The 17,818-nt window shown below is 41.1% G+C and overlaps 1 protein-coding gene across 3 annotated transcripts in view; it reads right to left on the bottom strand.

The window, feature by feature from the left end:
* Positions 1–659: 659 nt before the first annotated feature.
* The window catches only part of LOC139724954 (alpha-N-acetylgalactosaminide alpha-2,6-sialyltransferase 2-like), a 188,861-nt gene continuing 171,702 nt past the window's right edge, over positions 660–17,818 (bottom strand). For all 3 annotated transcript variants that reach the window (XM_071636072.1, XM_071636070.1, XM_071636071.1), the window contains one exon: positions 660–3,406. In XM_071636072.1, coding sequence (XP_071492173.1) covers positions 3,142–3,406 — 265 coding nt within the window. In that variant the 3' untranslated portion in view covers positions 660–3,141. The remainder of the gene's footprint in view (positions 3,407–17,818) is intronic.

Raw genomic sequence — 17,818 nt, 5'->3', positions numbered from 1 at the left:
GCGCGCGATATAATGTAGCCGGCCGCCGCCGCTGCGCTTGCATTTGCATGCGCGATATGCATATTACAGTTACTGTACATGTATGTACGTGTGTACAAGTACGTTATATACAGCACAGTAGGACTAGTTGTGGTAGTAGTAGCCTAATTCGATCTTTCACGATCTACGGTAGATGTGACGTGAATTGTTTCTCAGATCTCGGATACAAATACATCTAATTCTGGTCTAAATTAGCTAGATCTCGGTCTAACAGTAACATGACGGCTACCTTAGATACATAGATCACTGTTTTATCAGAGACTGAAATGGATTAACTTGCACTGAAGAGTGTACATGTACCATACCCCATGTCGGGATCACTACACAGTAGGAACAGCACTCGGAGTCGGAGACAGAAAGGGTAGGCCAAAGTGAAAACATTCTTTGCTAAAATCCTCTGAAGGATAATAATGATGATATTGAATGTCCTATTTTCGATTAATACAAGGAAATATTGGACTCGCTAAGCAAAATATTGGACTCGTCTTCGACTCGTCCAATATTTGTGCATAGCTCGTCCAATATTTCCTTGTATTAATCTCAAGGCCATCCAATATTATATAAATATTCCTTCAGTTTGGGCCCCCTGGAGCCCCCAAGGAAAGCATGGTGCCCTGCAATGAACAAACTTGGAACTAAAGTCATCAATGTACAAACTCATGGTATCTATTTTGCTTTATCACTTCTGGTTCTACAGAAGAAGATTCGTAAATCTTCCTAGATGTATGTCGTTTGGAGGAAATGAAGGAAATAATGGTTAATTTTCCAGACAGACCTTGTAGTGACCTTCAACTCCCCAAGGGACATCTACCATCCAAATTTGGTCACAAACGGACATATACATGAAAAGTTATGAGCCATAATCGAAACACGCCGTAAAAATTCAACATTGGGCCCCTAAAGTTCATTGACCCCTGCTTGTGACCTTTGACCTTGAGGTGACCTTAATGTTTGGTTAAATGTGTACCTTTGTATAACCACTCTTCCTTCCAAGTCTGATTGAAAATGAAGTCCTCAGTAGAGAGTTATTCAGGATTTTGTAGTGTTACGGACAGATGACGGATGGACGGGACGGACAACGAACAGATGACGGACAGACGACGGACGGACAGACGCCGCAGGGGATCCCTTAGTCTCCCAACACCTCCGGTGAGCCCGACAAATGCATAGATTTCTAACAGGGGTCCTTGTATTAAATACACATTCTTGTTACCCTAGTAAGAATGTCTATCATGGTCGGAGACAAATCTAACTATGTGTTATCAAAAAGAAGAGGAAAATGTGAAAATGAGGCTCTAATATGGCTGGGCACTTTAGAGAAGTACAGATGAAAATATTGAAATTGGGCCCCAACTTGACACACCCATTTAATGAGCTCCTTTGTGGAGACAATATGAGCTCCCTCGTGGAGACTTGGTATATAATATCATTTGATATTCTTGTTTATATCTCTCTAAGATTTATAATGTTTGTTTTATGTTAAGTGCTGTCTGGGGCAAATTATTTGTATAGGGCCCCATTTTCTCTCTCTCTTTTTTCGTTCTTTAAAACAACAACAACAACCATTTAACCCCACACAAACTTGAAACTACAGTCACCAATCTATATACTCATATCACTAACTTATTATGTTCTGATTCCAGAGATACACGTGTAGAGATTTCCGAAATATTCATTAAATTCATGGGCTTTGCCCCTCAGCCTCCCCCCCCCTACATTGTGTCCCTATGGGCCCCCAAGTGGGGAATGGTACCCATTTGCTCTGAGACATATTTTATCTCTGCCAAGTTTGGTGAAAATCTGACTATGCATTTTTAAGATGAAGATGAAAACGTACAATTTAGGCCCAAATATGGACCCCACAGGGCCCAAGGGGGTGGGGGACTGACTCCTGGAGCCTTGCACAACGAACAATTAAGCTTGACACTATACAGTCAGCAATGTACTTACTCATTACACTGACTATTAAAGCTCTATCACTTCTGGTTCTAGAGAAGATGATTTTGAACAATTAGCTAATTTTGGGGGTTTGTGCCCATGTCTATAACCTTTCCATTTGTTTCCTATTTGATCAAATTTGTTCAGTCAGTCAGTCATACCAGGCTTATGAGTACAAGAGTGTAGCTAAACAGAAGCCTTGAAATGAGTCATCCGTGCGCTCTTCATTTCTGCACCAATACATGAGAAAGTAAATAGTGCACAACATAAAAGTAAATTGCATTCTCAATGATGTCACAATGTGCATAATTTCACAGCATGTACTCAGTTACAAGTGCAAGCTCTATCACTTACAATACCATAGATATTTTCTAAGTTGGTGTTTCGTGTGTTTGGAACATCTTTTCAGACACCTTGGCTTTTGAGCAAGTTTTACATGCAGCCGATTGATTATTACTTAAACAGTAAATGAATATTTCATAGACCCATTTTATGAAACAAAAAATACACAGGTTTAAGTTAGCAACATCAGTGGAGATGCAGCGCATGCTCATTTCTGCATTATTTGCATAATATTGCACTGTTCACTTTCCATTTATTCATTTTTAAAACAATCGAAACAACCTTTGTTAAGACAGTCTTGACTTTCCACTTTTACATTTTTCTTTCCTTTTCAGACAATTCTTAGCCAGCTACAGAGAAGGTAAATTCAGAGCTATTCAAGAGTATGATGGAGACAATCTGCTCCGTCTGTCACAAACACAAATATATCTTTTCACGCATATTATGAACTGCAGTCCATCATCTCTTTTTAAAGCTGATGGATTCTTGCATCGAGTTGTTTTTATTGCAACTGATTGACCAAGGCTGGATTTAAACCAATGATCTCCTGACCACCAGATAGGCGTTGCATCCACTGGACTACCAAGCTTTTGCCCAACGGCTAGTGCTGGCTCTAATCCTTATAGTATGCAGTTGGTACTGCATATTTATTAAACTCTGATGAATTCTTGTGTCAAGTTGTTTTTATTGCAACTGATTGACAAAGTGCTTAGTCAATGAATATAGCAACTGATTGATAAACTGCCACCAGTTACTACATCTCCCTTGTACCGTTAAATGTTTGATCTATCCAATTCCTTCAATGATATTCCTCCTTTCATGTTATGAAATGAACTCTGGCACATCTCTCTTGTACCAATGAATGATGTTTGATCTGTCCAGCTCTTTCATAATGGCAATTTCCCGAGCAAAGTCATGACTGCCTTTGACATTCTTGTAGACAGTAAACTTAGTGTCATAGTAATGTTCCGTGTATGCCTTGTTGAAACCCATGCCATATACGCTGACCTCATCGCATCCTCCATGGAGTGCAGCAAATAGCATCATAGCTCCTGTGCTTGGACGAAAGGACTTGGTCTTCAGCCACCTACCAAAGACCAAAGGAAGATAAAGAGCAGATGATGGATTTTTTACTTCAGAATTGGTAAGACAGAGACATGTTTACAAAACTAGTAAAAAATTTTATAGTGCTGACATGCATCCTCCTCTTCTTCTGGATTGTTGTCCACTCATCTGACCTGTATGGGATTACAGGCAACCTCATGTAAGTAGACATATTAATCCACATCTAAAATGCACAAACTTGAACGCGGAGCCCGTACAGTGCGCATGTTCTGGTGACAGAAGAAGTGAGACTGGGATGAAAAAAACACCAAGTTTTTTACTTCAAAGGTTCCATAATCCAGAAATGAAATAAGGTTTCATAATTCCAAAGGTTTGTTAGTGCGCACTTTTGTGGTGAGTGGCAATGCTGCGAATCAGAGTGCGACAACAATCCGTTTTCACAGTATGTCAATATAGGAATTTGAGCACAGGGTTATGTTGACTTAGGTGAGTGAATTTATATTTATTTCTACTGAATTGGCACTAAAAATTCCTGTCGACATAATTGATTTGCTGACTTTTATAAATATCAACTAAGGCAAGGAAATTCTCAAGGAATAACAAAAGGAAAATTCAGGACTTTTCTGCTGTGTCAACTTAGGTGAGTTGTCGACTTAAGCAATGTCAACTTCTGCGAGGTTGACTATTCTTAACTAAGCTTTCTTACCACAGAGCATATCATATACTAGGTGTTTCAACAAATATTTCCTACTTTTGATCCTTTACAGTTCAAAAACTCAGATAACACTGTCATTGATAAGAGTAAGAGCTGAACAGTGTACAATTTAGTTGGAGGCGATTTGAATATGAAATCATAAATCAGTTTCATAAAATTCATTATTAATTTTAATGTAGAGTCCAGATTTTGGTCAAATTTTAACCCTCTGTACAAAACTAGTACTTTAAACGGGAACCAATGATGTGTATGTAAGTATGTGCTTATGTGTTATGGGTTCATTGCCTTGGGGTACTGGGGGGGGGGGGGGGGCATTTTCCTGGTGGTAGTTATCCGGAGGGTTGTTGTCCACGGAGCGATAGTTGTCCTATGGGGTAAGTTATTATTAAGTTATTTAAGCCCTGGGAGGATAGTTATTTGGATCATAGTTATCTGGGGGGTTAGTTATCCAGCGGTAGTTGTCCAAGGGGAGAATTGCCCTGGGGGTGATTGGCCTAGGAGGGTAGTTGTTGGGGTGGGGGGGGGGGGGGTAATTATCCAGGTGGTAGTTATCCAGAGGGTGGTTTTCCAGGGGGAAGTTTTCTTAGACCTGTACATTATGCAACAGCGAACACTATCTGTTCGCTGACTTAGCAAAAGATTTCAGAGGATTGATTTAATCTAATTTTCTTTATGATAAGCGATGGATGATGGGGGAATTTGAATAAATGACAATTAGGAGATTTGATTTGAAATACAGTGTCAAGGCAGCCATATGAGCTAGCGCCTGGGCTTTTGAGCAAATCTAGGAGATAAGACTTGCGGGGAAGTGCGGGCAACTTACTCCGTCCATACCTGTCCACACACCCTCATATTCCATAGAACACCTGTACGAAACGGCTCCTTTACCCGAGGGGGGTTGTGATGTATCATTTCAATTATCCATATTCATACAATTTTGATCCTTACCAAAACCAAGGAGGTTCGAGAGATGGAGTTACAACTGACTATGATTATTCAATCAGCTGCCAGTTTCCTATGGATGGACAAAAGAATTCCACAGGTGCATTTGTGCTTTTGATGTTCGATGCTTGAAGCCGCCATCTTTCTGAGCAATCTGAAGATTAATTTTTAACGCTAACATAACATCGGGTATATGCTGCTCATTTATATATCAAATGCAATGAAATTTCACCTAATGATAAAGCATATAAAACAAAAGTCAGTTCTGTTCGAAAATATGTGCAAAAGTGTGAATCTGAGCTGTATTTTGTGAAAGTATTTGAAATTTACCCTCATGGAAAGCCGGTTTTATCACTTTTCTCCTTATTTCCGCCAAATGAAACTAATATGGTATCATCTTCAAGTATAGTTCTTTATAAATTAATATGTCAGATTAGCGTACAGACGCGTACGGTCCAGTAATTTTAATATCCATTTCAGCAATATTTGAGCAATTTCTATTCGCGCACCCCTGTGCCTTTACCATTGTCTACCGCCCACCGTTTGTAAGTAGGGATAGCGAAAAGTAATTACCATCACAAAGACATATCTTCCTTGGAAAGTGGCTGGTGAATATGCAATAAGACACGAGTCAATTGTCTTCGCATCTGAGCGGCAGATCCAGTTTGACACATACTTCAAATATTTTTGAGTGGCGGCTTCGAGCATGGGATCAAAGCGAATAAGACTGTTGTGACTCCATTTCTCGAAACTCCTTGTCAAAGCATTCAGGACCACTCTCATCATCACTGCAGCAAGACACAGCCGCAAACAGAGCACAAAGTACCAATGCTCACTAGATGGTTTGGAGACAAACACAAGATGCGTGATGTATGTTACATCACTCATATTAAAGGGATAGTACAGTATTGGTGGAGATGAAAATTGGGCTTTTAACTTTTTGCAAGATACCAAGAAAACATTTATGATATAGTACAGAGCATACCATCTTAAGAGGAATTCAAAGTTTATTTGATGAAAATCGGGTTTGGAATGGCTGAAACATCCAAAAACAAAGTAAAACAAAGCGATCGTAACAAAGTGTGGGTCCCACACTTTCTTAGAATCGCTCTTTTTTAGATATCTCAGCCATTTCAAAACCAATTTTCATCAAATAAACGTTGAATTTCTCATAGAATCACATGCTCTTTTATATTTCATATGAGGTTTCTCATTATTTCACCAAAAAATGTTAGAAACCTGAAATTAGGTCTCAACCAAAACTGTACGATCACTTTAAGAGTCATCCTGTATTCTGTTCATTTGTTATTGTTTCGATTTTCTCTGTCAAATCTTGTTCTTACTTTTTATGTATGTTTAAACCTACAAAATATTCATAACTGAATGAACATTGCATGGCTGTACACAGGACTATCATTATAATACAATTAATTATAATTACAAACTCATGTTCTTATGTGGGGCAAAGTGCAAGCAGGGGAGCACAGCGACTGAGCTGGTGAGGATTTGGGAGCGAGTTCAAATATAATCATGTGTGCAGTATATTATGCATTTAGACATTTAGTGTTCCACGCAAAACATCCTGGAAACATTCTCCATCAAAAAATGAAGAATAGTACTTGTGAAAAAAATGCATGAACCATTACATTTGGACATGAGGGGCCTGTTGCATAAAACTTACCGTTGAATTTCAATGGTAACTACCGTCAAAATTAGACGTCACAGCCAATCGGCATCAAGGATCATAACATTTACCGCTAATTTGAAGACTTACCGCTAGAAAGGAGCGGTAAGTCCAGCAGTAAGGGTTTTATGCAACAGGGCCGAGGTAATCAAGATATAAAAAATGTGGATAATGCCACTATGAATAGCATTGGTTATTCAACAGACAATATTCTTCTTGCATTAATGCATGGAACAGCAAGATTGTAGGATTGATGCGCTTCTATAGCCTTTCAAGTTCAGCAATGTGCCATATTCATAAAGATAAGCAATTGCTTCCTGCCTGTGAGCAATTGCTAAGAGACCAAGCACTTGCATAAAAAAGTAAGCATAAAACAGACCTTCTGCTTGTTCTTGCTAACAAGTGCTTACGTTTTTTCAAGCTCTGTAAAATGAGCTTAAGCTTTCACTTGACTGGAATGTTCGCTTTTAAGTATGTTCATGTTTGTAAAATAAAGGTCAGTGGTGTGCAGTGTGGGTAGAATAAATCAACAAGAAATTTCTTAGATGTATTTGAAACTTTTTTGTTTCAACAAGGGGAGTGTCTGGTGGTTAGCACACAAAATGTGATGAGAAATGGGTAGGATGTAAATGACATCTGCAGAGAGCATGGAGAGCTCTCTCCAAGTGCAACCTGGCAGATCCAGGCTACCAACCAGCACTGAGGGAAGTGATGGGAATCAGCCAGTATGTGTGTGCGTGTGTTTGTGTGTAGTCTGTGTCTGTGTGTGTGTGTGCATTTATGACTGTCATTTCATAGTTCTATTGTTATGTCAGGAAATGGTTTTTGCACACACATGCCCTTTCAAATACAAAACCTGCTTTTGTTCTTGTGTACACACAGGAATAATTACATAATGTCCCATTTGTTGAAATCTCAAGCAATTCTCCCTATCGCATATAGCTCTCCGAATCTGAACGCATGTGGTGCTCCAATTTTTTTACCCTTAATTCATAGGATATAAACTTCCGGTTATGAATGTGCGATGTGTAAATGTACACTTTTATGCACATTGAATGCCAAAGTACTACCATTCATAGCTTGTATCAAATTCTGTTTGATCATCTCGCGAATAATAGAGTTATTTTTTAATCTGTAACTTCACATATGATAAATGGGATTCTTCTGCGAAGTGGCCAATGCTGGGCCGATGATGCCAAACAAGGGAATTATGGAAAATATCCATAGATGAAGGACGTGATGTGGGTGAAGTTCCCAACAAAATTCAGCAGAGCGTGGAAAAATGTGCTTCGCAGGAAGGACCACTTCAACATGAAGTCAAACTCGGATATTTGTTCAAGACATTTCCAGAAAGGAGCAACTTTAGCAGATGGCACTACAAATGCCCCACCAAACTATTTTTACTGGAACTATATCGGACAAGATGAAGCATAAAGGGAGAGAAGTGCTCCATCCGAGCGCCGACGGACCTGGGCTGGTTTGCGAGCATCGCCAAGACCCAAGCTTTCACTGTTTAAAAAAGTCCTTTAATCGCGACAGAAACATTCTCTAAAATTGGTCATCAGGTCAATCCATGTTTGCTTGTGCATGACGAGTTCTGTGTGTTTTGAATGTACGATCAGGGTACACTACGTAGGTTCTTTGGTATGGTACGATCTTCCAGAACCACAAAACCAGAAGTACATGTCGCAGTAGCGATCGATCAGATATTGGTATCGCGATGTGATATCGCTTGATATCGGCTATATGCGATAGGGAGAATTGTTTTATGGGGTTAATGTTCAGGGCAAACAAAAGGTTTGACAACAAGCAAAAGGTGATGCATATGGATTTAAGCAATCACTATGATCAGCTGGATCTTTTGCCTGACAAGCTTGTGCCTGCGCTTGTAGAAATTACTTCTTTTTACGCATATGGCCCAATAATCTGATATCAGGAATAAAATAGCACTAGTAGTGCCCATCCACCCCATTCCAACTCAGGTACTCAACCATTGTATATGCTTGGTCCAGATTCTTAGAGGATTGTTATCCCCTATCACAAGCTTTTGGAAGGGAAGGCATGAAATCTACCCCCATTGTAATACAGGTTTTTGGAAGGGAAAAAAGCAAAATTACCCCTAAATAAAGGAAGAGTTTCAAAGTGAATAGTGTCCACAGTTTAAGCCCTTGCATGGACAGGAATGTCTTTAGAGACTTTCTCATGCTGACTTAAACTATCGCTGAAGGTGATAATACCCCTGCTCCAGCAGCTTAGACTTCTATTAAAAAGAATTGAACCAGTGTTTGATAAAGGGTTCTGTTTGTGCATGTGTGTAACAGCTTAAATGCTTCAGTTTGATACAAATATGCATGGTTACTATGGCAACTTTTTTTTTCTGACACATTACACAATGGAGTCTTACATATCTACACCTAGAGATCACACATACTGAATTTGACCTTACTTGCTTGAATACTGTGAAAGTAATACGATTCACAAGGTTTCAGTAAAATTGTGGTTACCATGGCAACTTTGTCTGGCAAACAAACAAAAAATCAGGTCTCCACATCTATATATCAATGCCACAATGTCTACCAAATTTGATTTCAGTTGCTTAACAATGTGGAAGTAGTTCACTCCACAAGATTTTCAAGAGATTATGCAGTTAACATGGCAATACCTTGTGGCAACCACCCTTTGGAAAACCACCATGTGGATAATTATTCTCCTGGACTAATGTTACCTAGGCAACTACCCCCCCCCCCCCCCCGCAATTGCCTTCCAGGGCAATTCCCCCTAGGACAACTATGCCCCCCCCCCCCGACAATTACCCTCCTACAGCAATCACCCCCCCCCCCCCCCCCCGCAATTCCCACAGGAAAGCAGGGTCATCCCACAAGACCGACACCCATGAGTCATACAGCCCACAAGTTTGACACTAGGCAAATAAAGCTCATGAGACCCACACTAGGTAAAAATAGCCCAGGAGTTCGACAGATACAACACAGGGTTTAATGTGTGGGTTTCGTGGGCTTTGTTTGCTTAGTGTCGAACTCATGGCCTGTATAACTTGTGGGCTGTATAACTTGTAGGCTGTATGACTCGTGTATGGAAGCAGGAGCCCGTCAAAAACATGGATATACGTCGCGTAGCAATTCGAATTACTACGCGACGTAAATAATTACGTCGCGTCGTAATTCGAATTACTACGCGACGTAATTATTTACGTCGCGTAGTAATTCGAATCGCTACACGACGTAATTCCGAATTACTGCTGAACGACTTAACGTCACGACATAAAATGAATTAGTGTCGTGTTGTAATTCCTAATGGTACGCAACGTAAATAATTACGTCGCGTAGTAATTCCAATTACAACGCGACGCAAATAATTACGCTGTGTTGTAAATAATTACAAAACGACGTAATTCCGAATTACTGCTCAACGACTAACGCAGCGAATTAACGTAGCGACGTTAAATCAACCAATGGGATCATCAGAGACTCCAACTCTCCCGTTCTCGACGGGAGATCTCCCGCCGAAAGCCCATTTTGCACAATCTCCCGTTCTCCCGTTTGAGATTTGATTTCTCCCGCCCTGGCTCTGTGTCTCCTGCTGGAAAGGATTTCTTACTTATTTCTATCGTATGTTGAAAAAATAAGCCTGAGATGGCACGAGAGAACATGTAGAATCCTAGGAACTTCGTGCTTCGCACACATCAACTTGGAGTCTCCCGTTTGCTAGGGGTTTCGGGCGGGAGAATCTCCAGATCAGAAGGTGCTTGGGGTTGGAGTCTCTGGATCATTCGTAATAGCGTGTGAAAAAACCAGGTAGTGAAGTGCATGCAATCCGCTCACTGCGTGCTGGTGAAAACCGGAGCTGACTATACAGCAGGGAGGTGGAAGTTCCTTTCCACCTCCCTGCTATACAGCGAGCCATATGCCATTTCGTTGACAGTACAATCCTATGAAATGTTTATAACCTAAATTATTGGGCCTACATTGTATCAAAAATATATGTATTCAAGGTATACCAGCTAACCAAGTACTCTGTACTGACAAACATGCTGTAGGAAATGAGTGTCTAGCCCTTTGGCACGTGCACCGTGATGCATCACTGAGCAAATAACAAATGATTTCATTGGTTGATTTAACGTCGCTACGTTGTTTGATGTTTTCTACTATGCGCCAAAAGAAAGGCTATAGAATCACGATATCTTTGCAATGATTCCTTTAATTCAACTAATGAGCTGGTTCTTTGATCGATATTTCCAGGATATTTACACGATGTTTATTCCAGTGCGCGCATTCTTTCGTCTGGCACGCACCTGGGTGTGGCACCTGCTTTTGTGGAAATTTCCACAAGGGGAGAGGGGTGGGTGTCAAGTTTCTTCGAGCCGAAGAGACTGCATGTATTCAGTATTTCACAATCTCTTTGCTCTAATTTATTGTCATTCGTGCTTTCCCCTTATTCTTTGCTGATATTGAACATTTAGATTTAACTTTACGAAGGTTGGTAGATCGTGGATCTTTTTGTTGTGAAGTGTATGTAATTTCTTTTTTTATCATTCTTTGGAGGGGAAAGAATAGTGAAGGGAATGAAGAATAAGAGGGAAAGTGAAATAAAATGAACGGCACGTACGTTCAGCATTCACAGTAAGCCGTCTTTTTATACCAGCATAGTTTTCATCATCACCATCAGACATCACTCAGATCATTTTAGCCTTTTCCTATCAACATTAAGAAACACGCATAGTCCCTCGAGACAAAAACTGAGGAAAATGAATAACAAAGTACCAACACCTCCCAACAACACAAATATTCAGAAAAGACAACACACGTCGCTTTGATTCGAAAAAGTATTGCAGCAAAGCGGAGAAATCGCCGTTACGAAAATAACAGTGCGAGACACTTCAAAGAATTACATTTAAATATTTTAAAGCATAAAGGGAACGGATAAAGTTATATAAAATGGAAGAGAACGTACTAAATGAGGTGTGAGAAATGACAGAAATAGAACGATAAGTTTAGTAGTATAAGGATTAGGCCCTAGCAAAAGTTTGCGGCACCGAAAGCTATGTGAAAATTAATACACATTGGATTTGGAAACTTGGTATTGCGACGAGATCCTTGGGATCGTCAATAAACGATACAAAACAAAGGAAATTAATTCATTTTGACCGGAAAATAGTTTGTTATAAGTATTCTGTTATATGAGATCTCCTTTAAGAGGCCTAGAAATACATCGAGTTTCCACGATACTCGGGAAAGAAAGTTCGAACGCTTTTCACCTGCACAGCAGTGCACATCAATACACGAACAGAAACTCACCTCTTCCTTGCAGAAAAATGATGCAATAACGTTACAAAAATACACACAACACTCTAAAAATCATTTCGTACTTGGCAGGCAAGGGAAAAGCGGAAGAAGAAGAGAAAAAGAAGCAGACACTGCACAACGGAGTGCTTCTACCTCGACTCAAAACGAAAAAGGATAGTGGCAGCTGGCTACAGTGTGTAGCTAAGCTACTATACTCACACTCCCCAGCCGGCCACACATGGGGATACCACGGCGATCAATGTAAACATCCAGGGTCCGTAGGCAACAGGGATTCACGCGCGCGAAGTTCCGTTCGGTGTACACAATATGCAAGCAGCGAATTACGTGTGCGCACACTTATCTATAATAGAAGCTATGAACACACACACGTCGGGTACACAGACACAGACACACACACATGCGGGCAACGCGGGCTGGCTGGAGAATGAAACATGTACAGTGCGTAGTCTATATTGCAATTGCAGGGAAAATAACTTCGGGCGTCAGGGCTCGCTGCGCCGGAGCCGCTCGCGGTCCGGGCCAGGGCGTGCCGGGGAGAGGCGGGGAAGCCTACCGCATGGATGTAGCGCTTGCTGCATAGGCGATAGGGCATTATCGGAATTTCCAAAACCCGTAATTTTTAGGCGACATTCCGTACTCCCGTAATCGTGGTTATTTCCCGTAACAATTACGGGAGATCCGTAACAGTTGGCAGCTCTGTTATACACTTTGTGTATGCAGGGTATAAATATACCAGAGAAGATACGCTTCCCTGCGAAAGAAGGTCAGCCCTGCATGCTTTGTGGCAAAACATGCACAGTGTGCACATTCGTGAGAATCGGGGCAAACACAAAGAAACTACAACACCCCTATTTTGAAAACCACCATTAAAGCAGACATTCATAGGAATTTAGTAGTGCTCAATAAAACTTGGAATATGGGAATTTCAATGTATAATGAAGGTATTAAGATATATACGAAGAGAGAAAAATGTTTTGCTACTTCATATTCGCTATTCAAAACTCGGTCCTAGGAGTGTTCAGAATACCCCGCTGAACAGTCCGCCAGAAGGCTATTGCAGGGCTGCACACGGGCGCCGGTCCGACAGTCAGAGACCGGTAAAAGTCACTGTCGAACCGGTAACTTTTCAGGAAATCCACAAGTTACCGGTCCGACATGACCAGTTCAAAAAAAGCATTGGCGGGGTCAGTAGAAAGAAAAAGAGCAGCCCCGATCAGGGAGAAACAGAATGCAAGATATCGCACTGTTCAACAAGTTTTACGCAAGTTTTCGTTTATGTCTACCAGTGCAATTTGTACAGTAAACATATATTAGTTTTGAGCACTAGCAGTCGACCGGATTCGTGCTCGCTTGCGCATTGGCGCTGCTCACACACTGCGATGCCATGCTCAAAATGCAAAACATGTACAATGTAACTGTTGAAATGCATGTAATTCCCCGATCCCCGTTTTGTTTGTTCGTTTGCTTGCGATCGGCGGTCAAGCCAGACAAGAAGCATTGATAGAAGCGCACGCACTTCTGAGTCATTTTACTCATGATTTTTTATCGCAAAATCGATCCAATCCCGGCTTCGCAGCAGCGTGGCAGTTGACATGTTAGAACTAATTTACTTGTGCCGATTTCTAGAAAAAGTAAAAACATATTCGATATTCAGCGATACAGTAAATGGATCTGATTGCGTTCATTTTCATTTTACACAGTCATTTCACGAATGAATATTTTCATTCGTTCAGAATGGTCTCATAATGAAGATAGGCGCAAAAAGGATCACAAAATCGGCCCTTCCGTGTACTTTTTAAGAACGCATGCACAAAACGTGAAGAGATAACACTAGGGAGAAAAAAAAAATCATGAAATCATCGCAGTCCCGCTTAAGAGGCAGAAAGCGTCCCAAAAAGGATCATGAATTCGGCTATGTCGTACACCTTTCAAAAGCTCATGTACGAAATTTGTTGCATGCATCATAAAAGATTACAGCCGAATAACAATTCAAGAAATCAATGCAATCCCAATCCCGTTGAAATTTGGGGAAATAATAGGCGCAAAAAGGATCTTGAATTCAGTCCTGCATGCCATGTTGGTTATCAAAAACGCATGCACAAATGCGACGAGATTATCGGGAGAAAAATAAAAAACAAATTTTTACCCTTCTGGTGCGTGCATTACAAAAGATTACTAGTACATCCGAAGTAATTCATGAAATCGCCACAATCCTGCTAATATTTGAAATAGAATAGGATCGTGAATTCGGCCGTGTCGTATACCTTTTAAGAACTTATGTATGAAATGGGAAGAGATTAGCGGGAGAAAAAAAGGACACATTTTCAACCCCTTTTGGCGCTGGCATCATATAGACTACAGCCAAATAGTAATTCATGAAATTATTGCAATCCCGTTGAAATTTGATTAAACAATAATAGGCGCACAAAAAATCTCGAATTCGGCCCTGCATGCAGTGTATGATTTTGAAAACGCATGCACAAATGCGAAGAGATTATCGGGAGAAAAATAAAGAACACATTTTCAACCCTTCTGGTGCGTGGATCACAAAAGATTACAGCCGAATTATAATTAAATATCGCAATCCCGCTGATATTTGAAGTAGAAATAGGCGCTAAAAGGGTCGTGAATTTGGCCGTGTCGTATAGGCCTACCTTTTAAGAATGCATGTACAAGATGGGAAGAGATTATTTGGGAGAAAAATACAGGACACATTTTCAACCCCTTTTGGCGCGTGCATCATAAAGATTACTGCCGAATAATAATTCATAAAATCATCGCGATCCCGTTGAAGTTTAAGGAAACAATAGGCGCAAAAAGAATCATGATTTTGGGCCGTGTTGTATATCTTTTAAGAATGCATTTACGAAATGCGAAGAGTTTATCGGGGAAAAAAATAGAGGACACATTTTCAACCCCTTTTGGCGCGTGTATCATAAAAGATTACAGCCGAAGTAATTCATGATATCATCGCAATCCCGCTGATATTTAAGGTAGAAATAGGCGCAAAAAGGAGCATGAATTCGGCCGTGTCGTATACCTTTTAAGAATGCATGTACGGAATGCGAAGAGATTATGGGGAGAAAAATAAAGAACGCATTTTCAATCATTCTAGCTGGTGTGTGCATCAGAAAAGATTACATCGGAAGTAATTCATGAAATTGCCACAATTCCGCTGATATTTGAGGTAGAAATAGGCGCAAAAAGTATTATGAATTCGGCCGTGTGGTACATCTTTTAAGAACGCACTTACAAAATAAAGGACACATTTTCAACCCCTTTTGGCGCGTGCATCATAAAATATTACAGCCGTTATTCATGAAATCGTCACAATCCCGCTAATATTTGAGGTAGAAATGGGCGCAAAAAGGATTGCGAATTCGGCCCTGCATGTCGTGTACCTTTGAAGAACGCATGCACAAATGCGAACTGATTATCGGGAGAAGAAAAAAGGACCCCTTCTAACGCATGCATCAGAAAATATCACAGCTAAAATAATTCATTAAATCATCGCAATCCAACTAAGCACCAAGAGCAGGTTACACAGCAAGTTTGTGCGCTGATGTTTAGAAAAAGTCACAAACGCATTAGATACAATCTGATTTTGTTCATTATCATTTTACACTGTAATTCACAAACGAACATTCTATTTTCTAAATTCTTTTTTAATTTCTTGTGCAATAAATAATGCATGTTTTTTTTTTTTTGGGGGGGGGGGTTACGTCCATAAAAAAACAAGAAAATAAGTTTGCAAGTCATTTAATATTTTTTTAGGTTGTCGTTGTTGACCGGTAAATTTTCTGTTTGGACCAGTAAAAAATGGTAAAACGGGGCATTTAGAAAAAATGGGGTAGTGTGCAGCCCTGGCTATTGTGTGATGACGTCATGCACTGGATATGTAATCTCCTAGGCGCGAGCGAATTCACAAAGGTGGTTTAAACTTAGACCATTGTACAAATTTAGACCATGGTCTAAAATTAGCGTTAAATAGGCGTACCAATACATGCGCGCATCAATGCATGTTTTTTTACTGGATGCCTGTAAGCGCATGCAATCTGTCAATCCATATCTACACAGAAGAAAAATACATAAACCATGGTTTAAACTTAGACCACCTTCGTGAATTCGGGCCATTGTGTCTAAATGTTCTATAGGTATCATACAGAGAATACTGGGAAATTGTTTGAAGTATGTCTTCACAGCCTGATAAATTCAATATTTCAGTCTCTGGGTACATTTCTTCCACATCTACATGTAGATCATAGCATTCGCTTCCAGTTGAACCTCTTAAATCATAACATGACTGTGAAGGCCGTGTCACACCATTCCGGGCAAGCTACGCGGGTTAGTGGCGAGGAGGTAGTTTCCAGGGCGTAGAAGATTTTCAGCGGGTGAACGAGAATGTTTGCAATTTTCATTCATGCCTTGTCATACCACACGGGGGAAGTTTTGCGGCTTGACTCGCGGGGAAACAAATATACTCCCCGGAGCTCTCCGCAGTTGGTCCGCACCTGACAGTATCTAGCGCGTAGTTGCCCGGAGGTACTCGCGCAAGTCCGATTTAACCGCAGCCAAGTTTTGAGCATGACCAAAACTTTTTCTGGGTGAGTCGCGGGAATACCCGTAGAGGTCCACGCAGAACGCCAGTAGGAGGCCCTTAGCGGCAGCACTTCCCAGGCAACTCCCACGCAGGTACTTCGCAGTCCCGTATGCAGCCAAGATAATGAAATTCTGTGGGATTTCAGCCATTCCATTAGAGGAATTCCTTCACTGAGTTGTCAGCCCCCACGCGACTGGTACAAAGGTCACACAGTATACTCGCAAGTATAATTTAAGTAGAACGCGTCCAGCAAGTAAGACACATGCACTGACTTGCTCAAATCCTTTTCCGCCCTCAGGAATGTCCGGTATGCTAGAAAATCCCTACACGTAACAAGCCCGAGTAGCTTGCCCGGAAAGGTGTGACAGGGCCTAAACACGGTTGCGGGTAAAAAAATATGCGTGCGCACCTCCGGGCGACTATGGTTGAGATACATGCTAGGTACTGTCATGTGTGGATAATCTACGGGGACCTCCGGGTAGTCAAAATTGTTCTTTGCAAGTCGCACGCAAGGCTTGCCCGGAAAGGTGTGACACAGCCTTTAATGTTGCATAAAGATGATTTATTTCACCATTGAGTGTTGCATTTGGGGCTCATTTTGGCTCTGTTCCTTCAAGAAGTAGGTCTGGTAGTTACACACCATCGCTCTCACCCACTCTTAGCAGCAGTGTGCTGACTGGTGTGTGTGTGTGTGCCTGTGTATAGAGTTATGAGCGTTTGTTTACTTCGTGTGTATCTGCAGGATTTGTGATTGTGTTTATGTATGAGTGTTTGGGTGAGTGTGCGTGCGCCGATTGCGCAAGCGTGAACTTGTTAACATTGCTATACCGTATGCAGCAAATGAATGAAGCTCCACACCGTACCATCGATCATGCAGGGATTCCAAGACCCCGTTTACAGTGAGGGGCCGGGCTCGGCCGCGAGCCCCGCAATTTTGTCCGTTTACACTGCTGGGCTCGGCCGCGCTTTTGATTCAAACCTTTCAATATTTTGTCGTAGTGGCGCTCTGCTTGTAAACAAACGCAATTTGGTATTGTCTGGTTTTCAGAACCTTTGCCAACTGAATTCCGTGGCGACAAAGTTGCCGTTCGGGCAAAGGCCTTTGCCGAAGGAAAAAATCCTTTGCAAGACAAAACCACCTTAAACTATACTAGTTTTCGACGTTGAGGGGG

This window comes from Diadema antillarum, unplaced genomic scaffold (genome assembly GCF_040938485.1).
Source record: "Diadema antillarum isolate AM-2024a unplaced genomic scaffold, OU_Dant_1.0 seq00000007_RagTag, whole genome shotgun sequence".
NCBI classification, from domain to species: Eukaryota; Metazoa; Echinodermata; class Echinoidea; order Diadematoida; family Diadematidae; genus Diadema; species Diadema antillarum.
This window is presented reverse-complemented; position numbering and strand designations above follow the sequence as displayed.